The sequence below is a fragment of the Hippoglossus hippoglossus genome, chromosome 7 (assembly GCF_009819705.1).
Source record: "Hippoglossus hippoglossus isolate fHipHip1 chromosome 7, fHipHip1.pri, whole genome shotgun sequence".
In the NCBI taxonomy this organism is placed as follows: domain Eukaryota; kingdom Metazoa; phylum Chordata; class Actinopteri; order Pleuronectiformes; family Pleuronectidae; genus Hippoglossus; species Hippoglossus hippoglossus.
In genome coordinates, this window is record NC_047157.1 from 26835873 (window position 1) to 26860753 (window position 24881).

At 45.9% G+C, this 24881-nt stretch overlaps 1 protein-coding gene across 4 annotated transcripts in view; it reads left to right on the forward strand.

The window, feature by feature from the left end:
- plxnb3 (plexin B3) overlaps positions 1 to 24881 on the forward strand; it is a 38962-nt gene that overhangs the window by 3450 nt on the left and 10631 nt on the right. The window contains exons 2-14 of one of the 4 annotated variants that reach the window (XM_034591571.1): positions 4280 to 4313; positions 4493 to 4498; positions 16944 to 17381; positions 17620 to 18343; positions 20317 to 20496; positions 21832 to 21960; positions 22042 to 22142; positions 22242 to 22374; positions 22522 to 22681; positions 22924 to 23032; positions 23124 to 23232; positions 23566 to 23682; positions 23860 to 23973. In XM_034591571.1, the coding sequence (XP_034447462.1) occupies positions 16963 to 17381; positions 17620 to 18343; positions 20317 to 20496; positions 21832 to 21960; positions 22042 to 22142; positions 22242 to 22374; positions 22522 to 22681; positions 22924 to 23032; positions 23124 to 23232; positions 23566 to 23682; positions 23860 to 23973 (2295 nt within the window). In that variant the 5' untranslated portion in view covers positions 4280 to 4313; positions 4493 to 4498; positions 16944 to 16962. Of the gene's footprint in view, positions 1 to 4279; positions 4351 to 4492; positions 4499 to 8469; positions 8756 to 16943; positions 17382 to 17619; positions 18344 to 20316; positions 20497 to 21831; positions 21961 to 22041; positions 22143 to 22241; positions 22375 to 22521; positions 22682 to 22923; positions 23033 to 23123; positions 23233 to 23565; positions 23683 to 23859; positions 23974 to 24881 lie in introns of those variants that run through there. The other 3 variants (XM_034591570.1, XM_034591574.1, XM_034591572.1) reach the window with 3 other exon arrangements.

The following is a 24881-nucleotide window of genomic DNA, read 5'->3' on the forward strand; positions in this document are numbered from 1 at the left end:
GAGGGGGTTGAAGACTGTTGGGGGGGTCTGTTGTTGATCCCAGATTAGGGCGTGGCCTTTGCACAGATTACACACACACACACACACACACACACACACACACACACACACACACACACACACACACACACACTGTGGAGTGTGAATGAAGCGTCCTTGATCACACTAACTGCTGAGCCCCCCTAAACAGGGAAGGGGGATGGTGTGTGTGTTTCTGTGTGTGTGTATGCGTCAGATCACACACACTGACTGTGTGTAGCTGGAGGTGATTTTAATAATCCATAAAGAAGCTGGTTTCTCTGGATCGCTCCCTGGAGTCAACACACACACACACACACACACACACACACACACACACACACACACACAGTATCATGGAGAACATCTGATGAGGAAAACTTGACTTTTTTAGTTTTCTGAGCTCTGTGTTTTTTATGTTTAATAACAATCATCAATAATAACACTGATAATAAGACAGATTCTTGTGAACTTGACCTTAAATTTACAAGTTAGTTGAAATCCACAATGTCAGGATGTGGTCAGACTGCAGGGGGCGCTGTCAGGGCTCCACTGACAATGACTGTCTGAACAAAGAGTCTGAATTGAAATGAACTTTATTGAAAGCTCACGGCGAATCAGTGGCAACAAACAGTCAGGCTTCTAAAGAGAAGCTTTATTTAAACACTGTCGGTGAACAAAGACAAACAAATGAAAAGATTTGTTCAACAGTTTGAGAAAGATAATTATTTCACGTTTGCTCAGGAGCAGCTATAAACCGAAGCTGGAGCGCATCTGAGTGCAAACCCAGCTTGAGCTCAAGCGGGGACTATTTAAATCCTGTTGGACTGAAGGACCACGCTCCTGAATGAGGATTTTGACCAGTTGTCACTTGGACTCACAGATGAATGGAGTCAATTTCAGGAGTCAAAGGTCAAAAGTCACAGTGACCTCGTGAGTAGATAAACATGAATGTGACTAAAACTGCAGCTGGTTGGAGACAACAACCACAAGATGGTAATTTACTGAAGCTGTGTGTGTGTGTGTGTGTGTGTGTGTGTGTGTGTGTGTGTGTGTGTGTGTGTGTGTGTGTGTGTGTGTGTGTGTGTGTGTGTGTGTGTGTGTGTGTGTGTGTGTGTGTGTGTGTGTGTGTGTGTGTGTGTGTGTGTGTGTGTGTGTGTTTAATGAAGGAGGAAGTGGTATAATGAACTGTATTTACTGTCGCTCAGTTTCAATTTCCTCTGGTTAAACCACTTCCTTCTCTCGCCACAGTGATGTCACTAAATAATGATGCTTTGGTATAATATCATTAACATTGTTATAATAAAGTATCAGAGATGAGAGACGTTAATGACAGATGTAACAAAAGTTGAATCTTTTCATCGAGAGATTGTGACTCTAGACCAGATCCAGTCGAGAGGAAGGAACGCACACTAAATGATTTCTGTGATTCCGGAGATTTGGGAACTCGCAGTAACTTGTGTGGTCAAACGTGGCTTCAGAATAAAAACAAACATGGTGGCAGAAAGATGGCGTCATCAGCTGGTTGTGATCGTTTGCCCTGAAAAATGTTGGAAGGTGTGAATCGGACCTGAAATACTGAGTGACAGCGCCCCCTGCAGCCACACAGTATTTCAGGTCAGATTCACACCTTCCAACCATCGTGGGGGCGTCGTCGAGGCTGCTCCTGCGACGTAATCTTAACTGATGATTCTACACATATAATCTGTGTTGATGACGTCATCCAACGTTTGACGATGAAGTGGTTTTCACGTGTAGAAAAAGCAAAGTGTATCAGTGTGTTGAGCTCTGACTGAGTCGTCCCTCTGACCTGAAACACAACCTAACTGAAATATTACCCATGATCCTCTGCTTCCTGGACCAGAATAGCTGCAGCTGTAACAAATCCATCAAACTCTGTAGAATTCTTTATGTTTTCTAAGTTTCCTGCTGAATATTGGAGATAAACTCTGTGTTTTTAACTGATCTCAGTTCAGCTTCACTCTTCAGCTGGAGCTGGTTGTGACAGTTGAAGCTGACTCTCAGTCAGTTCTTCTCACAGGAGATGGAACCCACTCAGCAGAGTCACAGAGAACAGACGTTCAGGGAGAGAAGGAGGAAACTTTCTCTTGTTCACACTCACACATCAGACTCTCTGTAACCAAGCTGCTGGTTTAAGGTAGTTTCAAGTTGATTTAAAGGTTCTTCAGATGTGACCCCCCCCCCCCCCCCCCTTGTCTCAGTGTGAATGTTTAGATTATAGACTGTGGAATAATGTGGTGTCACTACCCTCACACTGAAGATTATACTGTCTGAGTGTGTGTGTGTGAATAATTGCTACGTTGGAGTGCAGCTGTCTTCACTGGCATCTGTTACACCCCCAACTTAGAAACACACACACTAAATCACTGTCTCCCCGTGTGTGTGTGTGTGTGTGTGTGTGTGTGTGTGTGTGTGTGTGTGTGTGTGTGTGTGTGTGTGTGTGTGTGTGTGTGTGTGTGTGTGTGTGTGTGTGTGTGTGTGTGTGTGTGTGTGTTGTATATATCCAGATTAGTGTTCTATAATGTCTCAGTTTGCAGAGTTACAACCATCAGATAAACTCCACAGATTAGTGAATGAAGGCAGGCGACCTAATCTACTGACTGTGTGTGTGTGTGTGTGTGTGCACGCCTGTCTGTGTGTGTGTATATGTGTATGTGTGTGTATCAGGGTCAGTTTAATGAGGATTAAAATGATGGTTTTCTGTTTGGAGGCTGCGATAAATAAAAATTCTGCACAGAAAATAAAGTAAAAAGATCCAGATATAAAACAATAGAAACAGCTAAAGTAATAACATATATATTAATTTTACATATATGATATGATATATATTCACATCATATACAATAACACATTTACAATAGATATGATAATAAATAATCACATTACAGTACATCATGTATGATAACATATATTTACATTATAAACAATAACATATTTACACTATATATAAGAACTGACTCCTCCAGGTTTACTTTTCAAAATAAGAGCATAGATTGAAGAGTGGGACAGGTAAGATGTCACAGTGAGAAAATCATCCTGTAACAAACTGTCTTACTCAGTGTGTGTATTTTATTTTGTTATTTAATGACGAAGGTGTGAACGGTGTTTTCATTCATCGTCTCGTTGGTCTCCTCAGTTTCATAAAGATTAAAATCCTTTCTACCGTTTTCATAAAAACATGAAGCTTCATCAGTGAGATGGACTTCCTGCTGCTGAGTTCACAGTCAGTCTGAGCACAGAGCTGATATTTACTGTGATGCATGAATAGACGCTCTGTGTTTGACCTCTGACCTCTCTACAGGACCACTTCCTCTCACACTGTTACATGTTACTGTCAATGTGAGGACCCACTGATTATCAGAGTTAAAGGAGCCTTTCAGACTCTTTTTCCAGTCTGCTCCAGTCTCGGAGTTTTCAGAATAAACCTCCATCCTGCTGACACAGTGAGGGAGGTGGTGGAGACCAAACACAGAGAGAAGACCCTCAGATTCATCCTCAGGCTGGTCCTCATAAAGATACAGAAACACCAACAAACACAGGCAGACAGAGAGGAGGGTGTTGATTTATCTTCAAGGACGAGTGTGTGTGTGTGTGTGTGTGTGTGTGTGTGTGTGTGTGTGTGTGTGTGTGTGTGTGTGTGTGTGTGTGTGTGTGTGTGTGTGTGTGTGTGTGTGTGTGTGTCGTCTTTCAGACTCTAAAATCCATCCGACACAAAGAGACTGAAACTGCTGAATGGGCGTGTTGTTTTTGTGTGTTTTCGTGTGTGTGTTGTTTTTGTATGATTGTGTGTGTGTGTTATATTTTCTTCTTTTCTTCGTTGATGCTCAGGCTGATTCGGTTGTAGTTCCTCGTCATCTGCTTCTTAGCCACCAGGTGTCAGTGGTGTTTGTATGCAAACATGAAGGCTCTGATTGGTCGAGGACAAACGAGTGTGAGCTGCTCAGTCTCCAGATCATCGATCAATATCTGCCGTGATTGATTATCTGCTCATTAACTCACTCCAGGCTCCAGCTGACGAACAGGAAGTGATTCATTGTTCGACCTCCCTGCACCTTGAAGGCAGATGGTGGATGGGGCTGCATTTGTTTGTTTGTTTTTGTTCTACCGTCACATGACTGACATGAGACCGTATCGTCCACACGTTGTAATGGTCTTCATGTGGGTTCCACCTCTTGTGCTTTGCTCACGATCACTGAAAGAAAACGTGGCATCACGTGCATCTGTGTTTGTGTTCCTGCAGGAAACGTCCTCCTGATGAAGAAGGTTCCTCCTCAGTTTCCTCATCGCAGACGCCGCCGCTCGTCTCAGCAGGTCGGTCAAACTTTAATCTCTGCGTGCTGAGTCAGGGCGTCCAGATGGTTGCCACGGCAACCGGTGACCTCACACAGCCGCCACATGGTGACCAATGATGTCATCAATATGAGATAGAGTGGAAGTTTGTTTCTGTAGAGAGACTCAGTGATTGGAGGAGGACGCACTGATCTGATTGGTTGATTCAGAGGAATCTGCAGATTCAGATTAAGAGATCATTAGTGTGTGTGTGTGTGTGTGTGTGTCTGTGTGTGTCTGTGTTTGTGTGTAACAGAGAAGTCTTTGTTCTCAGTCTCTGAACGAACTTTCTCATTCAGTCATGTTGAATCGTTAAGCAGCCGGTTCTAAGGTTCCAATGTTCTGATGGTTCTGAAGGTTCCAGTGTTCTGAACATGGTGGAATGCTGAGTCCAGTCTGACGTCACGTCCTTGTTGAATTCCTTTAAAATATATAAAAACTTTTCTGATTAAATGTATGAAGTTAACAAAGTCTGAGGCTCATCAATAAACAGACGTCTGTCCAATCAGGTTTGACTCAGTGACTGAGAACCTCGGTTTCAGTTTGACTTTTCAAAATAAAATATTTCAGTCAGTTCAGGTCGTCTTCATTTGATTTTATCAATAACAGATTGAAGCTTTTGTGTTGAGCAGTGGAACGTCCTCTCTGTCTCTCTCTCTCTGTCTCTCTCTCCCTCTCTGTCTCTCTCTCTCTCTCTGTCTCTCCCTCTCTGTCTCTCTCTCTCTCTCTCTCTGTCTCTCTGTCTCTCTCTCTCTCTCTGTCTCTCTCTCTCTCTCTCTCTGTCTCTCTGTCTCTCTCTCTCTCTCTGTCTCTCTCTGTCTCTTCTCTCTCTCTCTCTCTCTCTCTGTCTCTCTCTCCCTCTCTGTCTCTCTCTCTCTCTCTCTCTGTCTCTCTGTCTCTCTCTCTCTCTCTGTCTCTCTCTGTCTCTTCTCTCTCTCTCTCTCTCTCTCTGTCTCTCTCTCTCTCTCTGTCTCTCTCTCTCTCTCTGTCTCTCTCTGTCTCTTCTCTCTCTCTCTCTCTGTCTCTCTCTCTCTCTCTGTCTCTCTCTGTCTCTTCTCTCTCTCTCTCTCTCTCTCTCTCTCTGTCTCTTCTCTCTCTCTCTCTCTCTCTCTCTCTCTCTGTCTCTCTCTCTGTCTCTCTCTCTCTCTCTCTCTCTCTCTCTCTCTCTCTCTCTGTCTCTTCTCTCTCTCTCTGTCTCTCTCTCTCTCTCTCTCTCTCTCTCTCTCTCTCCCTCTCTGTCTCTCTCTCTCTCTCTGTCTCTCCCTCTCTGTCTCTCTCTCTCTCTGTCTCTCTGTCTCTCTCTCTCTCTCTCTCTCTCTCTCTCTCTCTCTCTCTCTCTCTCTCTCTCTCTCTCTCTCTCTGTCTCTCTCTGTCTCTTCTCTCTCTCTCTCTCTGTCTCTCTCTCTCTCTCTGTCTCTCTCTGTCTCTTCTCTCTCTCTCTCTCTCTCTCTGTCTCTCTCTCTGTCTCTCTCTCTCTCTCTCTCTCTCTCTGTCTCTTCTCTCTCTCTCTCTCTCTCTCTCTCTCTCTCTCTGTCTCTCTCTCTGTCTCTTCTCTCTCTCTCTCTCTCTCTCTCTCTCTCTCTCTCTCTCTGTCTCTCTCTCTCTCTCTCTCTCTGTCTCTCTCTCTGTCTCTCTCTCGCTCTCTCTCTCTCTCTCTCTCTCTCTCTCTCTCTCTCTCTCTCTGTCACTCTCTCTCTCTAAACATTTCCTCCCAATTATTGTGCGTCACCTTTCACCTCCTCCCCCTCCCCCCCATTCATTACTGCGCCTGGTTGGTTCGTTTCTGTATGAGCTGCTTTTCACGCTCTCTAACCCCCCCTCCACCCCTCCTCCCCCCTTTAGAGCCTCTTCACTCGTCCTTCATCTTTTGTTTCTGCTTCAAAGCCTAAAATACCTGAAAACACACAAACACGCCACACCCTGTACTGCTAATATCATATAATATAATGGATTTATTGTTAAATCAAATATCATCAATCAATATCAATGTATTGAAGTCAACCTTTAAAGAGTTTTAGCTCAACATCTGTCTTCAGAAAGTCAGTAGAGATGTTCGATGATCCTCTCGGACTGATCAGGGTCTTTATTATATATATTTATTAATGGATCATTTGAAAATCATTATTCGGGGGAGTGAAGGTAGAAACAGAATCTTGATGACACGCGCGTCTTTTAATTCTCTGTATGTTCTTCAGGTGCTCGTAGACTTTGTTATATACTCCATGACAACAAGACCATCAGTGACTGTATATAAAGATGATCAGTGACTGTATATAAAGACGATTAGTGACTGTATATAAAGATGATCAGTGACTGTATATAAAGATGATCAGTGACTGTATATAAAGACGATTAGTGACTGTATATAAAGATGATCAGTGACTGTATATAAAGATGATCAGTGACTGTATATAAAGACGATAAGTGACTGTATATAAAGACGATTAGTGACTGTATATAAAGACGATTAGTGACTGTATATAAAGATGATCAGTGACTGTATATAAAGACGATTAGTGACTGTATATAAAGATGATCAGTGACTGTATATAAAGATGATCAGTGACTGTATATAAAGATGATCAGTGACTGTATATAAAGATGATCCAGATGATTTGACTTCACTGTCGTCTTTATACGTCTTTAATCGATACTGATCTTGTTGATGTTGTTTAACTTCAGAGGGTCTGAGGTTCAACAATGAAACGACGACCTGTGATTGGTCGGCTGGACTTAATGCAGAAATATAAAATCACATCACAACATTTATGTGTGCTGCCCCACCAGCTGTCCATACACACACATTGTGTGTGTGTGTGTGCACGCCTTTTCTCTTTGTGTGTTTGATTGATGTGTGTGTGCTCAGTGGTGCATGTGACCCACAGTGTGTGTGTGTGTGTGTGATTAATATTACATGAGGCTCCTGATGAGAGGTGGACACACACTTCCAGCTGAGCTCACACACACACACACACACATATGAATGAATGCATGAATGTATTGTCACACACACATTTTACAAGCAGTGTGTTGTGTCAGAGATAAGATGATGTCGATAAAACACACACACACACAAACACACACACTTCTTATGCTGTCTTCACATCAGATTAAACTCCCAGCGGTCGCCATGACAACCGGAACCCTCTATGATTCTCACCTGCTGTGACCTGTCATCTGTGAACCAATCAGACAACAGATTTCAAACAGACTCACCTGAGCAGAGACGTAGAGCGCGGACAGAGTCTCACTCTGATGTATTTCCAGCTACTTCTAAACAAACCTGATCAGTATTGATTATTTATCAATATTAATTAGTATTGATCCTCAGTGTTATTGTGATGAACAGGTGTTTATGTTTGAATGAGGGAACAGAGCGATGGAACCAGGTTTTTCTTCCTCTGTGAAAACACGCTGAATATCTAGCAGCTGTTTCCCATCATGCACCTGGCTCACAGTGGGATTATTGATGAAGAGAATCAAAGCAGCAGAGCAGCTGTGGGACGACCCGCGGGAAGTGAAACTGAAGATCTGACGATGACGCCCACCCAACGCCGTTTGTGTGGTCGTATCTTGTCCACGAACAGAACCAGACCTGATCCACATCAGATCAGACCCACACAGAACTAGCAGGAACTGAGACTAACCGAAGTAACCTATGTTACAACAAGAGTAAATATTGTTGTTTACCTTAGTATATGGTGGATATGTACTGGGTGTGTACTGGACATGTACTGGGTACCTACAGGGTATGTAGCGGATATATACCGTATACTGGGTATAAAGGATAAACCTAACCTAGTGTTGTGTTGGTAACTTTTAGTTTGAAGCAGATTCAATTTCAATGTTTTCGTACTGTGGTCACTTATCACAATAATACTAGTAATAATAGTATCATATTATTGATAATAATAATAATCTGTGAGTATTATCAGTCATAAACGCAGTTTGCTGTTCAGACACCGTCGCTCATGGTGTGAAAACCCCTCCAGCATTGATTTGCAGCCTCGCTTTCCCTCTCTCTCTCTCTCTCTCTCTCTCTCTCTCTCTCTCTCTCTCTCTCTCTCTAACTTCACGCCTAAAACCTCTGATTAAATATTAATGAGCCTGACCACGCCCATCGCAGTGTGTGTAGGCCACGCCCCTTCAATTCCCACTGAGACTCTCTCTCTGTGTGTGAATGTCTCTCGCCCCTCTCTCTCTCAGAACAATGTGTCGTTCACAATAATGGGATTACAGCCGTCCAGCCGGCTGCTCTCTCTCTTTCTCTCTCTCTCCATCTGTGTGTCAGTAGCCGGTCGACCCCTCTCTCTCTTTCAACCAGTTCAGTTTTTGTCGTCCGTTTTTTTGAAGGAATGAAAGAAAGACGGGCTGTATCCTGAAGAAAGTAAGTGTCTCTCCACCTCCCTCCCTCTCTCTCTCTCTCTCTCTCTCTCTTTCTCTCTCTCTCTGATGAAGCTTTGATTGACAGCTGACTCTCCTTAATTGTCTTTTATTTAATTAGCGAAGCGGGAATCAGATCAGCTGCAGAGAGACATTGACTCTGACTCTCTCTCTCTCTCTCTCTCTCCCTCTCTCTCTCTCTCAGTGAATAAGATGTTCACATTCATTCACTGCTTCAATCATTGGTCTCTTTCACTTAAAACTTTTCATTGTCATGATTTAAAATTTTTGGGTAATTTTATGATCTTTTGTAATTTTATATGTTTTGATTTTTTTGTAATTTTATAGTTTTTCTGTCAGGGCAATAATAATGGTCAAGATTCATTGTCGTGTTAAAGTAACAGAAAATGGAAAAGTACTTCAGTATTTTACTTCTGCACAACACTCAAGTAAATCTACTTTATTTTCCACCTGCAGCAGACGTTTCTAAAATGTATTTTATTTACTCGATGAAGCAGAAATGAAACAGAAGCAACAGAAGCAGTTTTTTGTCCGTGAGACTTTTTAAAGATGAGTCGATTGTTATTCTCCTGTGATGAAGTCAGCGATTGATCCTCTGAGCGTCGAGGACGAGTCAGGAAACTGTGTGAAGCTGCTCCAGAAACAGAAATGATCCCTGATTCCTCAGGTGTAAAACGTTTCACCGATCTCACAGCTGAAACTCTTTCTTCTCATGTTCTGGAAACATCCTCGCATGAGTTCGCACGTGGTCACGTCACATATGAGTGATCCGTTGACACGTGTTCCGCCCTGAGCTCAGGTGTGAACACATCGACGGCTCACTGGGAGGTGGTCTGTGTGTGAACGTGTTGTGACGAAGTTTGTTCTCATTTCAGTTGTTGTGGTTTTGTTTGGTTTTGTCTAAAATTGCGAAAAGTTTATAGAGATCAATCATGAGTCTGCTGAACATGTCGGGTGACTTCCTGTAGCGTATTCCCTCAAGGTGTTTCTGAAATGTTGCCTTCACAAGATCAAAAACATATTTAGTAAGGTTGACCTTTGACCTTTGACTACCAAATTCTAATTAGTTCATCCATGAGTCCAACTGAACGTTTGTATACATTTTTTAAGAAATTCCCTCAAAGCATTCTTGAGATATCGTGTTCACAAGGTTTGGTCTTTGCGAACAGAAATTGCATTCGTGGAAATGCATATAAACAGAGATTGAGATCTGTGCACTTGTGGTCACTGGAGACGTACGTGGGTCAATAACACAAACTTTATATAAAGAGGTTAATACCAGGTGTGAGCTGTCTCTGTTCATTGACCTTCGGAGGATGTAGCCTACACCGCCCCCTGATGGCCAAATTGGAATGTGGTGGATTTGACTGAGTCGAATCCTTATACATTTTGAAATATTACTCTCCTGACGTTTTGGTCTCGTCGTTTGCCGCGCTTATTGAAACCTATATTGTCATAGATACGCAATGCATCCTGGGATAGGCTGGTCTGAGACGGATGGAAGGACACATTTGTTGGCCTGATTTGAAGGAGTCGAGTCGCGCCCTCTGGAGGAGGCTGCCCCTGAGGTCCAATAAACATCAGCCGCGTCTGTCAAGTCATTTAATACAAAACCATCCAATAAAATCCATGAAATAATAAAGTTCAGGCAGACATTGTCTACCAACACTTTAATGTTCACGATGACACAGAGTCCACTCCCTGATTGGTCCTTTATTACGCTTGTGAAGCAGTGAAAAGAAAAAACGGGACTATCAAAGAAACATTAAACATGGACGACAGAGAGACCAGGACCGGGACTGAAGTCAATCTTATCACTTGAGTTTTTATCAAACTGTGTTTTTAGAATCAAAGAGCAGCAGGTTGTCGGGTCCGACTCGTTCACACCAACAGGAACATGTGGGAACATCAGGCGAGGGGCGGAGCCTGTAGAGCAGCAGGAGGCGGAGCCTGTAGAGCAGCAGGAGGCCGGACATGACGTATAAACTCTGCTGTGGAAAGATCAGTGTTGTTGTTTACAGCTCATCCACACCGGCGTCGGCCCTCATCACCAAAAGCTCTGGAACCTCCTCGTGTTTCCAAGTTGACGTCTTCGTCTTCTACGTGTACGGCTCCTCTTCTTCATCCTGAGATGTTTGTGTTCTTCCAGTTTCACGTCACGTGTTAGAAACCTCATCAACACGTCCACTCGCTCACTGGGAAGCTTCCACACATTGTCCTGCAGGAGAAGATCCAGAAAATGTCCAGAGACACTGACTCAGACATTTGTTCTAACATACAGAACCTGCAGAACACGTCAGGAACACGTCAGGAACACGTCAGAAACATGTCAGGAACATGTCAGGAACACGTCAGGAACACGTCTGTGGTTCAGTTCACGTCTGAGTTTTTACGTGTTGGTGTTTTGTGTAGAAATTAAAAAGTAGGAGTCGTGTTAGCGACGCCTCAGTGGTTTTTAATGAGGTTGGTTGGTTCTGGTGTTTTGTGCTGACACGTTAAATAAAGTTTTTTTTATCTGCAGTAAATGATTCGTCGTCGTCTCCACCCTCGACGCTGTGTTGATTAAACCTCCCCTCCTCGCCCACCTCCCCCTCCTCCCCCCTTTTATAACACTAGTCCTGTCGTTTATTGCCCACCCCCCCCCCGTCTTGTTTTAATCTTGTAAAAATTCTGCTGCTCATAAACATCATGGAGCCGCTTCACGCCTCTTAACTACAAAGACAGAGACAGAGACAGGGCGGGGCGGCCGAGACGCAGCCGAGAGACGCTCAGGTTTGGTTTTAATGAAAAACTGCACCTCTTCCTCCTACTCCTTATCCTACTCTTCCTCTTCCTTGGCCTTCTCTTTATCTTCGTCTTCTTCCTCCTCTTTATCTTCCTCCTCATCCTCCTCCTCTTTATCCTCCACATCCTCTTCCTTCTGCTCGTCATCTTTATCCTCCTCTTCCTCCTGCTCTTCTGTATCCTCCTCATCGTTTTTCTCCTCGTCTTCTTCGTCTTTTTCCTCCTCCTCCTCTTCCTATTATTTCTCTTTATTTCCCTCTTCATCTTCATCCTCCCCTTCCTCTTCTTTATCCTCCTCTTCCTCTTCCTCCTTCTCCTTCTCCTCCCCCTCCTCTTCTTCCTCCTTCACTTCACACCCCCTCTATCCGCCTCTTCATCTTCATCCTACTCCTCTTCTTTCTTCTCAGCGTTCCGTCTCCACCCTGATGCCGAAGAATCCATCTGTGGTGTTTTAGAATCTTTCACTGTCCAGTGGTTGACTTCCTGTTTCAGTGCCTCTGTGTTGTCATGACAACGGAACGTGTGTTTAAGTGGAGGATCTCAGTGAAGCAGCAGCTTCAACACTTGACGTGTTGTCGAGTCTCTGCAGGTCAGAGATCAAACTGTTTGTCCGTCGCATTCAACGATATCTCAAGAACTCCTTGATGTGATACAAACGTTCCCCTGGACTCATGGATGAACTGATCAGATTTCAGAGGTCAAAGGTCACAGTCACCTTATATTATTGTGAATATAATATGTGAATAACACCTGCAGGGACTGAAAGTGATCGGCTGGATAACAAGGAGAAATGTTTGATCCAGAGTGAAGATGCTGAAGTGAGGAGGAGGAGGAGGAGGAGGATGAGGAGGAGGAGGAGGAGGAGGAGGAGGAGGTAAACCCTCGTCATCTCCCACTGATCAAAAACACTTACACACTCGGTTAATTGGAGGCTGCAGAGATAATATATTCACACACACAGAGTCAGACAGATGTGTGTGGTGTTTGAAATGTGTGAACAAGCAGAGAGAGGTGATGGGCGTTAATGATATTGATGCTAATTCCATCACACTGTGTGTGTGTGTGTGTGTGTGTGTGTGTGTGTGTGTGTGTGTATTAATATTTCATGTTAGCAGTGATCAGTATTCAGTTTGAAGCTGCTGCAGTGAAACGTTTACAGTAAAAATGTGGTAAAATCCAGTTGACTGTATTTTAGAGACTTTACCAACACAGCGCCCCCCTGAGGACACAATCAGCTTCATATAAAAGACGTGAAGACGTCTGTCCATCTCCCGGTTTGTATTATTTAAGTGGAGGAAGTCTGACCTCTGACCTCTGAGAGACATCACTGATTCTGGTGAAACATCTTCATCACCGACTCTTAAACATGTAAATATTAACAACTATTGTTATTGTGTTGCTGTGATTGGTTCATTGATCTGTGAAGATCCTGAGGGTCCTGAGTCTGAGAGAGACAGCGGAGGGATGGAGACAATCAGGAGGACAACATCATAGACAGGGTGTGTGTGGCACCACAGAGGTTAGAGGTTGATTACTTGGTTTGTCCCGTCGTCCTCACTGACGAGTGTAAATGTTGGACTGTCTCTTTAAGACTGTGGAACGTTCTTAACTCTGAGATATTTTTGAATCTGTTGTTTGTGTTAATCTGCTGTGATTCACTGATTATTCTTTTCTCTGGATTAAACTGAAGAACCTGATTCTTCTTCTTGTCAAACAGCAGCTCTGTGTGTTCACACCAGTCGTCAACACAAACAGGATTTAATCCAGATTAGAGACAGAGACAGGAACAGCAGCTCAGCAGCCTCGTCCTGTTAAAACAAACCCATCATGTGACGACTTTTAAAACCTTCAGATCCTCGTTTCTTCAGTCTGACGAGAAAAGAGAAAACAACTCATTCACATCGGATCGCCCCCCCTCTGGTGTGTGTGTGTGTGTGTGTGCGTGTGCGCGTGTGCGCGTGTGTGCGTGTGCTAGTTTTTTTTACTCTTTTGGATCTTTTCCTGCATAAATACTCATCTTTTCAGGACCAGTCGACCTCATGGGACCTAAAGAGACAGAACATTGTTTCTGAGGTCATGGAAAGTTACGAACAAGTTTCAGTTGAAGGTTTATGATGAATGGAAGTCAATGCAAAGTCCTAATAAGGATAGCTGTGCAAACTTGTGTGTGTGTGTCAAGGTGTTTGTGTATAAACAGCTCATTGTGGCCCTGCAGCAGCATGCTTCATCACCACGGTAACAAATTGACTTCCTGTGGGGATCATGATGGTGATGAAGGTGTGTGTGTGTGTTAGTCACACACACAAACTTTAAATCCCACTGGGAGTGTTTGTGTGTGTCACGGCTGTCACACACACTGGATGATATCAAACTGTCCTTGTTTCTCCAAGTACTGAAAAATATTCATGAGCTCACCAGGGGAGTGTGTGTGTCTGTGTGTGTGTGTGTGTGTGTGTGTGTGTGTGTGTGTGTGTGTGTGTGTGTGTGTGTGTGTGTGTGTGTGTGTGTGTGTGTGTGTGTGTGTGTGATGAGAGAGAGAGAGAGAACCCTGAAGCAGAAAAAGACAAAAGCAGAAGAAGGAAATTGAAGCTTTTATCAGACCTGAAGTATGAACATGTTCTGGAGTGTGTGTGTGTTACAAACATGACTGTATGTGACGTGATGCTGACTAGTTAATGTCTGGAGTCTGAACTCATGATGGGGAGAATGGTTAGTTACAGTCTGAGCAGCTCAGCCTCTGGTCCTGGTCCCGGTCCCGTTGGTTCGTAGTGGACCAGCTTAGCTGAGGTCAGTCTGCAGCTGCTGAGTCTGAGGCTCCTGAACAGAGAGAAAGTAGGACAAACTGAACACAGAGAGAGAGAGGAAACAAAGAGAGGACACACACACACACACACACACACACACACACACACACACACACACACACACACACACACACACACACACACACACACACACACCACAGCCACCCCCATATTATCTCTGTGGTTTGCTGCTGACTCTCACTCTTCAAAGAGAGGACACAATCCTACACACAAACAGCTGTGTGTGTGTGTGTGTGTGTGTGTGTGTGTGTGTGTGTGTGTGTGTGTGTGCCTGAGGTGAGGCAGTCTGTAATCATCACCTCCACGAGTTGAAAGCAGCCTGTCGTTCATTTACATATAAAGAGGAGGGGGGGGGGCGAGGAGAGATCCAATGAGAAAATTAAAAGAGAGAGAGAGAGAGCAGGGGGGGGGCGAGGGGGAGGAACAAACTGCCGACACCTGCAGCATCCATCCTGTTACCATGGTTACCTGCAGGTTAACACACCTGACAGCCAATCAGAGGGCAGCATTTTGTCCTTGTGGAGGACCGGTCGGTTCCTGAATCCATGTTCCAGGAGAACCTGCTGCTCCGTAGAGACGTTCTATTGGTTCTCAATGAGGTTCTTGAGTTGCTGAGGACACTGTGTTCAGTCTCCAGGTCCTGATGGGACGTCCAGGGGTCACAGGTCCTGAAGTCCAGAGAGAAGAGAACTCCCCCCAACCTGCGTGTGTGTGTGTGTGTGTGTGTGTGTTACTCATAGTTATCTAGATAAACACTGTGTGTGTGTGTGTGTAAAGTTACACTTTAATATCCAGACTCATGTCAGCCAATCAGAGAGCAGCTGCTGGTCAGGTATGAAACAGGCAGTGACAAACAGCAGCTTTCATCTCTACCTCTCTCTATAACACTCCTTCATCTCTACCTCTCTCTACCTCTCTCTACCTCTCTCTCTCTCTCTATAACACTCCTTCATCTCTACCTCTCTCTCTCTCTATAACACTCCTTCATCTCTACCTCTCTCTCTCTCTATAACACTCCTTCATCTCTATCTCTCTCTCTCTCTCTCTCTCTCTCTCTCTCTATAACACTCCTTCATCTCTACCTCTCTCTCTCTATAACCTCCCTTTATCTCTATCTCTCTTCCTCTCTTCCTATTAACGCCCTTCTTACACCCCTCGCTGGTTCTCGTCCTTCTCTTAACCTCTCTCTCTCTCTTTCTTCCAACTTTTAACTCATTTTACTTTCTGACAACTCGCTCTCTCTCTGTTCAGCTGCATGAATTATAGATGAACCTCTCTCTACCACGGCCCCCCCCAGTGAAGTTATTAGCATACAGACTGAGGATGTTCAATATCACCATGGAAATGTTGAAGCGTGTGTGTGTGTGTGTGTGTGTGTGTGTGTGTGTGTGTGTGTGTGTGTGTGTGTGTGTGTGTGTGTGTGTGTGTGTGTGTGTGTGTGTGTGTGTGTGTGTGTGTGTGTGTGTGTGTGTGTGTGTGTGTGTGTGTGTGTGTGTGTGTCCTGAGGCCTCTCTGGGTGTTTCCCAGAATGCACTGGGGCGAGTTAAACAGAGTTTCAGTCTGAACCAACACACAGCAGGAGGGAGGGAGGGTCGAGCGAGCATGTCCAGACAGGAGAGAGAGAGAGATGAATAGTGTTTTGTATAAGAGGAACGTACGCTATAAAGAAATATCTCTTCATGAACTGAATCATAAAACTGACTGAGAGAGTGCCACCTACAGGCTGGAGAGATCCCTGCAGCCACAGAATGAAAACCCCGTGAATGTGTGAAAGAATAATAAAGTTTTATTTCTGTGTTTAAGGAGGGAAGGGGGGTTGTTCCAGAAAAAAAAGACCTGCACACAATTTAAAAAACGGAACAAAATCCACCAATCAGAGTCAGGAACAGTCACATGATAAACCTGAGACGTGACCTGTTGAAATCAGACACATGATTCAGATTCTGATGATCGCGATCGGTCCGGATCAGGAACAGGAAGTGATCGGGAAGTGATCAATAAAATCTCTCTGGTTTAAACATTCATGATGAAAAACATCGGACCCAGAATCAAACCCTGCCGTTCATCACATCATGACGGTTCATCCTCTGGAGAGAAGGAAGAGAATATTTCCACCATCATAAAAAACCAAACAACCCACTGGAGGTTTGAGTCCTTTCACTGCGTTGCCGTGGATACGGGTGTGTTGCCATGGCGACATTACTACAGGCAACTACAGTTTGACCGTGAGATGAAAAGTGTGAAGCAGCAAAATATTTTATTAATAACATGAGAGAGAAACGACTCCGAGCGTCTTTACACGTTCACGGTTCTGATCATCTGATCGTCAGGTTCAGATCAGATCAGCGTCTCCATGGAAACATGATTTTAATCATCATAGAAAGTCTGATCAGTGGGAACGATTCTGAAGGTTGGACCTCAGGCATCACTGAGCCACCAGGGGGCCCCCACGTGTTCAGTAGTCAGCCGACTTTGTGCCGACACTCAGCCAGATCATGTTTGTGACTGTTTTTAAACTCTCTCTCTCTCTCTCTCTCTCTCTCTCTCTCTCTCTCTCTCTCTCAGATATTGAGGAGCTGCCATGTTGGCCTCCTCCATCCCTCCATCCCTCCTCTTCCTCCTCTTCCTCCTCTTTCTCCCCACCCCTACAACCTTCTCTGCTGATGTCATCGTGACCTCTGAACCCTCAATACTAGCGGTGAAGCTGGATGGCCCCCCCCTCTCTCACCTGCTACTGGACTCGGGGGCCGGGCGTCTGTACGTAGGCGGAGTCGATCACCTGTACCAGCTGACGTCTGACCTGGAGGTGATGTCACATGTTCGAACCGGCCCTCACCTGGACTCCCCCGACTGCCTCCCCCCGATCAATCCCCAGGAATGCCCCTCGGCCACGCCCACTCACAACCACAACAAACTGCTGCTGATGGAGGAGGGACAGGGGGCGGAGCCAGGGAGTCTGATTGTCTGTGGTTCTCTCTATCAGGGCATCTGTGACAAAAGGTAATGGATCATCAGGATATCTTCAGTTTACTGAGTTTCAACGCCAAACAATGTGGGGGAATGAGATGCTGTTGGCCCAACGCTCTGCCGGCATTTAGCCGACACTCACACCTGAGCCTGACATGACAGAGTAGCCGACCAGTTGTCTTACTGTGTTGTAACTGTATAAAGGTTTGATGATGATGATGATAAAGACATTATCATCGGCTCCTGACTCACGTCTCCTCTCTGTCCTCAGGAGTTTACACAACATCTCTCAGATCATCTATCGGACGTCCAACCCAGTTGACACTCAGTACGTCGCGGCCAACGACCCTCGGGTCTCCACCGTTGCTGTGGTAATAACCGTAGAGAACAAACAGGAAGTCAGCGGACCGCTGAGTCTGATGCTGGTCGGTCGAGGCTACACCAGTAAAGGTCCTGGTGACATTCCACCAATCACGACGCGGCGTCTGTTCCCAGTGGTCCCACCTCGACGGGCATTCTCGCAGGAGGAGGAGCTGGGAAAACTTGTTGTTGGAAGTTACTCAGAGTACAACAACCACTTTGTTAAGGCAGTCGCCCATGGTGACCATGTCTACTTCCTGTTCTCAAGGCGGGACATGTGGCACAAGAAGGAGTACCGGACGTACGCCTCTCGGCTCTGCGCCTCTGATCGCAGCTTCTACTCGTACGTGGAGGTGCCACTTCTGTGCCACGGTGGGTACAACCTGGCTCAGGCAGCGTGGTTAGGAAACCACTCAGGTGAACCCGCCCTGTTTGTCATCATGGCAGCGGGGCAGGCGTCCACACCTGTAGCAACAGGACGTTCAGCGCTGTGTGTGTATGGGATGGCAGAGCTGGACGCCATGCTGCGGCAAGCACAGGAAGTGTGTTACACTGAGGGAGGACGAGGGAGCAGTGGACAGGAAGAAGCCTACATCGAGTACGCTGTGTCATCGAAATGTCTCAAACTGCCGAAGGTAAACACACACTTCAGCTTTGACCTTTTCTCTTTCCGTCGGATCAGAGCGACGGCAAGAAAGCAAACTGTCTCAGTGAGGACACCTGCTGGTCAGACAGAGAATGGAACAGCAGTACCCTGTTTACGTCCAGCTGCAGTGCAGGAAGTGGAGTTTGGTTTGTGTAGCGAGAACAGTGAGTAACGCCTTCCTCACCGGAAAGTGTCCGTCAGACAGGAAACCAGTCATTTGAAGATGTCCGTCACTAATCACCTGATTATCGTACACAAGAGCTCAGGTTCTGTTCCCAGCATGCACTGGGTGAAGGACGAGTTCACACCGTGTGACGTCACTAAATCAGTAATCAGTGTTTTTTAACATCATGTGATTTGACACCATATTTTAATATTAATTAAAAGAACTTTGCGTGGTCATCAAGATTAGAAAGTGCAACACAAATACAGACCATTCGCCATTTAATTATTATTCAAGTAAACAGGTGATTAACAATTAATTTATCTATAGTTTCAGTTGATGACATCACAGATTAAATATGATGATGTCACACGGGAGCAGCTCGTTTGGAAAGAAGCTGCCATTAGTCAACATCTGTCTCACTGCTGACCCTAATACTGTGTGTGTGTGTGTGTGTGTGTGTGTGTGTGTGTGTGTGTGTGTGTGTGTGTGTGTGTGTGTGTGTGTGTGTGTGTGTGTGTGTGGATTAAAGTTGTTATCTTCAGCAGCTGGATTTATGGTCAGACAGCTGTCACTCAAACCCAGAGTACACACAGCTGGTCAGACTGACCCAGATATAACACACACACACACACACAGATTAAACTGCAGTGACTGGTCATTTTGTGTTAACCTGTCGTACAATGTTACTCCTTCATATGGCCAAAAGTATGTGGACAGGATGTGCCAGACCCGCCCAGGTAAGAGCTGTCACAGTGTAGTTACTATAGTTCAGCTCCAGGGGGCGTCCACTGTTCATACTTCTTCAGGATAAGAAATGCTGGTCTCATTCTCTCATTCTCTCTCTCTCTCTCTCTCTCTCTCTCTCTCTCTCTGTCTCTCTCTCTCTCTCTCTCTCTCTCTATCTTCTATCTTCTCTCTCTCTCTCTCTCTGTCTCTCTCTCTATCTTCTATCTTCTATCTTCTCTCTCTCTATCTTCTATCTTCTCTCTCTCTCTCATTCTCTCTCTCTCTATCTTCTATCTTCTCTCTCTCTCTCTATCTTCTATCTTCTCTCTCTCTCTCTCTCTGTCTCTCTCTCTATCTTCTATCTTCTATCTTCTCTCTCTCTATCTTCTATCTTCTCTCTCTCTCTCTCTCTGTCTCTCTCTCTATCTTCTATCTTCTATCTTCTCTCTCTCTATCTTCTATCTTCTCTCTCTCTCTCATTCTCTCTCTCTCTATCTTCTATCTTCTCTCTCTCTCTCTATCTTCTATCTTCTCTCTCTCTCTCTCTCTGTCTCTCTCTCTATCTTCTATCTTCTATCTTCTCTCTCTCTATCTTCTATCTTCTCTCTCTCTCTCTCTTCTCTCTCTCTCTCTCTCTCTTCTCTCTCTCTCTCTCTCTCTATCTTCTATCTTCTCTCTCTTCTCTCTCTCTCTCTCTCTCTATCTTCTATCTTCTCTCTCTCTCTCATTCTCTCTCTCTCTATCTTCTATCTTCTCTCTCTCTCTCTCTCTCTCTCTCTCTCTCATTCTCTCTCTCTCTATCTTCTATCTTCTATCTTCTCTCTCTCTCTCTATCTTCTATCTTCTCTCTCTCTCTCTCTCTCTCTCTATCTTCTATCTTCTATCTTCTCTCTCTCTCTCTATCTTCTATCTTCTCTCTTCTCTCTCTCTGTCTCTCTCTTCTCTCTCTCTCTCTATCTTCTATCTTCTCTCTCTCTCTCTCTTCTCTCTCTTCTCTCTCTCTCTCTCTTCTCTCTCTATCTTCTCTCTCTCTCTCTCTCTCTCTCTCTCTCTCTCTGTTCATCTGTAAGGTCTCTCTGTTGGAGTACCCCTGTGGGGGGGAACACACCCCGAACCCCATCGCCAGTGCTGTGCCGCTTCCAGCCACGCCCACCTTCACCTCCACCACCCTGCTGACCGCCGTCACCACGGCAACAGAGGCAGGACACACCATCGCCTTCCTGGGAGACAGAGAAGGGCGACTGCACAAGGTGACAACATGATAAATTATGTTTATTATTAGCTTAGCATAAGGTTTTCAGTGTTGATACTGAGCTCAGTTTTGTGGCTGCAGCTGTGTCACATGATGTAGAAAACAGAATCTAGTGTTTACAACATGTTTGTCGTCATGTGAATCATAGATGTGATCAAACTGTGCCCCCCCTTCTCTTATTGCCACCACTGAAGTGCCCTGAAGCAAGGTAGCCCCCCACTGCATCCCCCAATGCACCCCCCACGAGATTACAACAAGCAGCTTGCACAAGTACACACAAAATTACACTGTGTGCGTGTGTGTGTGCGTGTGTGTGTGTGAGAGATGACTAACAGGCGTTTAGCTTGGGGGTGGGGTGTCACAGGGGAGCATACACAGACCCTTGTTGTTGATTGGTTATTGGTCCCACAGGTGACTGATTACTGTGTGTGTGTGTCTGTGTGTGGGTGTGTGTCTGTGTGTGTGTGTGTGTGTGTGGGGGGGGGGGTAATCCTGCCCTGGAGCATCACTGAGTTAAACAACAGATCTTCGATTCATCCTGTTAATATATAATCACACCCAGTGGCAGCTCACAGTCAGACAGTGGATCTGTGAACCTGTGGTTCTCAGGTACATCCTGGTTCTACCAACTGAACCAGGATCAGGTCAAGTTCTCTGAAACTTCAGGCTGTGGCATCATGTTTTGTGGGGAAGCAGCGCCATCTGCTGACAGGTCATTGCTACAACAGCATGAATTCACAAGAACATCTGAACGCCCCCGCCCATCCTCGAAAAAGTAATTCAGAACTTTTTGAATCAGAGCTCCAGACTAACTTTTAACATTGGTTGCACTGCGCTTTTTGGCAAACCTCCAACAAGGTGCATTCTTAAAAATATTAAGGTAGGCTCCAATAATGTGTGTGTGTGTGTGTGTGTGTGCTAGTCACATTTTCATGTGTTTAAATACATGTCTCATAAACTCTTAACAAACACAAAGTAAACTTCAGGACTGTTCAGGTCCTAATAACTTGTGATGAGTGTCTGTGTTTATAGTGAAGTGTAAAGTGAGCGTTTATCGTGCAGCTCTATCGTGAACTCTCATGAACTCTTGTGGATTCTTCAGATTTATCGATGTTCATGTTTTATATCAGGTGATGATGTCACTACGTCAGTGATGATGTCACTACGTCAGTGATGATGTCACCGACGGTGGATGTGATGCGTATGGACAAGTGTTGATTACTTTCATGTTTTCAACTCTGTCACCTAGGCTCCACCCTTTTGAAGCACGACTATCAAAGGTCAGAGGTGAACTTTGTATCATTAACATCACGTGTGTGTGTGTGTGTTGCAGGTGTTCGTGCGCTCTGATTGGTCAGGTGACCTGTACGACAGTGTGTTGGTGGACAGCGGCAGCCCCGTCACTGCTGACCTCTTATTGGACGAGAGCCAGCAGCACGTCTATGTTTTGACCAGCAGGAGGGTGAGACAGAGTTTGTGTGTCTGTCGCCTTTTTTTCTTCTTGTTAAAATACTTAAGTGTTGTTTTTCTGTCTGTCTCTCAGCTGTCGAAGGTTCACGTGTCGTCATGTGAGAAGCAGACAGACTGTCAGACCTGTCTCACTATCAGAGACCCGCACTGTGGCTGGTGTGTCCTGGAAGGAAGGTACGTCTCTGTCTGTTTACCTGTCTGTCTGTACCTTTCTGTCTGTACCTTTCTGTATGTCTGTCTTTCTCATCAGTCGCTCTCTCTTCTTGTGTCCAGATGTTGTCGTAAACATCAGTGTCAGCGCCACCTTCAGTCCCATCATTGGCTCTGGAGCTTCGAACTAGCCAATCAGTGTGTAACGGTACACAGCTTTCAGCCAGCCAATCAGAGCAGAGATGAGCAGACACAGGTACATCATGATGGTTTGGTTTGTTTTCTAACCACTGGGAGCAGACGGAACCTGAACCAGGTTTCGGTTCCTCAAAACCATGCGGACTCGTGACGACCTGAGTCACCTGACCTCATCTGAAGGTGTGTTTCTGTGTCCGTCTCCAAGGTAACGATGTCAGTCATTCAACTTCCCATCCTCACTAAGGCGGAGTCTCTATCCTGCGTCTTCGGGCTCCTCCCACCACAGCCCGCCATTGTCATGGGAACCAGCATCACCTGTCAGTCACCTTCACCGGAGCTCCTCCCCGACATGCCAGCAGGAAGTGGTGTGTGTGTGTGTGTGTGTGTGTGTGTGTGTGTGTGTGTGTGTGTGTGTGTGTGTGTGTGTGTGTGTGTGTGTGTGTGTGTGTGTGTGTGTGTGTGTGTGTGTGTGTGTGTGTGTGTGTGTGTGTGACTGAAATGTTGATATAATATGTCAGGAATATATGAGGAGATATATATATATATAGATATATATATTGATACGAGTCGTCCTGTGTCAGCTGACTTTCTGTCCGTCTGCCTCTAGATCACATGATGCTGCCCGTGTCACTGAGGTTTGGTCACGTGACCATCACCACAGGTAACATGACGTTCTACGACTGTGGAGCCGTGAGCCGCCTGAACCAGAGCTCCCAGTAAGAAACCACAGTCACGATGATGAAGATGTTGATGAAGATGTTGATGAAGATGTTGATGAAGATGTTGATATTGATGATGTGTCTCCAGGTGTTTGTCCTGTGTCTCCAGTGTGTGGGGGTGTAACTGGTGTCCTCTGGATCAACTCTGCACTCACAACCAGAGCTGTCCCAGCCAACACATCATCCTGACCCAGAGAGTGAGACAGTCTGTCTGTCTGTCTACCTGTCTGTCTCTCCCAAACTGTCTGTACCTACCTATCTGTCTGTAACTGTCTGTCTGTCTGTCTCTCTATCAGTCTGTCTGTACCTGTCTGTATGTCTGTCTGTCTGTCTGTCTTCACCTGCCTGTCTGTCTGTCATTACCTCTCTGTCTGTACCTGTCATTCTGTCGGTCTCTACCTGACTGTCTGTAACTGTCTGTCTGTCCCTCTCTACCTGTCTGTCTCTCCTAAACTGTCTGTGTCTGTACCTGTCTTTCTCTTTGCCTGTAGCTGTCTGTCTCACCCTCTCTCCTGTCTGTCTCTCTGCAGGACTCCCCTGGTCCCTCCTCGTGTCCTCTGGTCTTCTCCCTGCAGAGTTCTGCCTTAGTGCCTCTGGGTCTGAGCAGCAGTGTTGTGCTACAGGGACGGAACCTGGACGTCTACAAGGTGAGAACCATGTTTGTTTGACCTGTCAGAACCGGATCAGAACCGGATCAGAACCGGATCTGATCCTTCTGGTGTGAGTGCAGCTTCAGATGCGGTAGCGCCTCCTTCTGGATTCAGTCTGGTGTGAATGAGTCTGGTGTGAGCAGCACCTGAACCCTTCACTCTGTGTCTCTGCAGGACAACGCCCCCTATGTTTGTGTTGTGGAAATACACAGTCTCAAGGTGAACCTGACTGCTGCTGTGGAGAGGACGCACAACAACACACACACCTTCACCTGCAGCCCACACCAGGTAACACCTGTCTCTCCCATCTGTCTCTCCCAGCTGTCTCTCCCTTCTGTCTCTCCCACCTGTCTCTCTCACCTGTCTCTCTCACCTGCCTCTCCCACCTGTCTCTCTCACCTGTCTTTCACACCTGTCTCTCTCACCTGTCTCTCTCACCTGCCTCTCCCACCTGTCTCTCCCTTCTGTCTCTCCCACCTGTCTCTCTCACCTGTCTCTCCCACCTGTCTCTCTCACCTGTCTCTCTCACCTGCCTCTCCCACCTGTCTCTCCCATCTGTCTTTCACACCTGTCTCTCTCACCTGTCTATCCCACCTGTCTCTCTCACCTGTCTATCCCACCTGTCTCTCTCACCTGTCTGTCCACCTGTCTCTCCCACCTGTCTCTCCCACCTGTCTCTCTCACCTGCCTGTCCACCTGTCTCTCCCACCTGTCTCTCCCACCTGTCTCTCTCACCTGTCTCTCTCACCTGTCTCTCCCACCTGTCTCTCTCACCTGTCTCTCCCACCTGTCTCTCCCACCTGTCTCTCTCACCTGTCTCTCTCACCTGTCTCTCTCACCTGTGTCTCTCACCTGTCTCTCTCACCTGTCTCTCCCACCTGTCTCTCTCACCTGTCTCTCTCACCTGTCTCTCCCACCTGTCTCTCTCACCTGTCTCTCTCACCTGCCTGTCCACCTGTCTCTCCCACCTGTCTCTCCCACCTGTCTCTCTCACCTGTCTCTCTCACCTGTCTCTCTCACCTGCCTGTCCACCTGTCTCTCCCACCTGTCTCTCTCACCTGTCTCTCCCATCTGTCTCTCCCAGCTGTCTCTCCCTTCTGTCTCTCCCACCTGTCTCTCTCACCTGTCTCTCTCACCTGCCTGTCCACCTGTCTCTCCCACCTGTCTCTCCCACCTGTCTCTCCCACCTGTCTCTC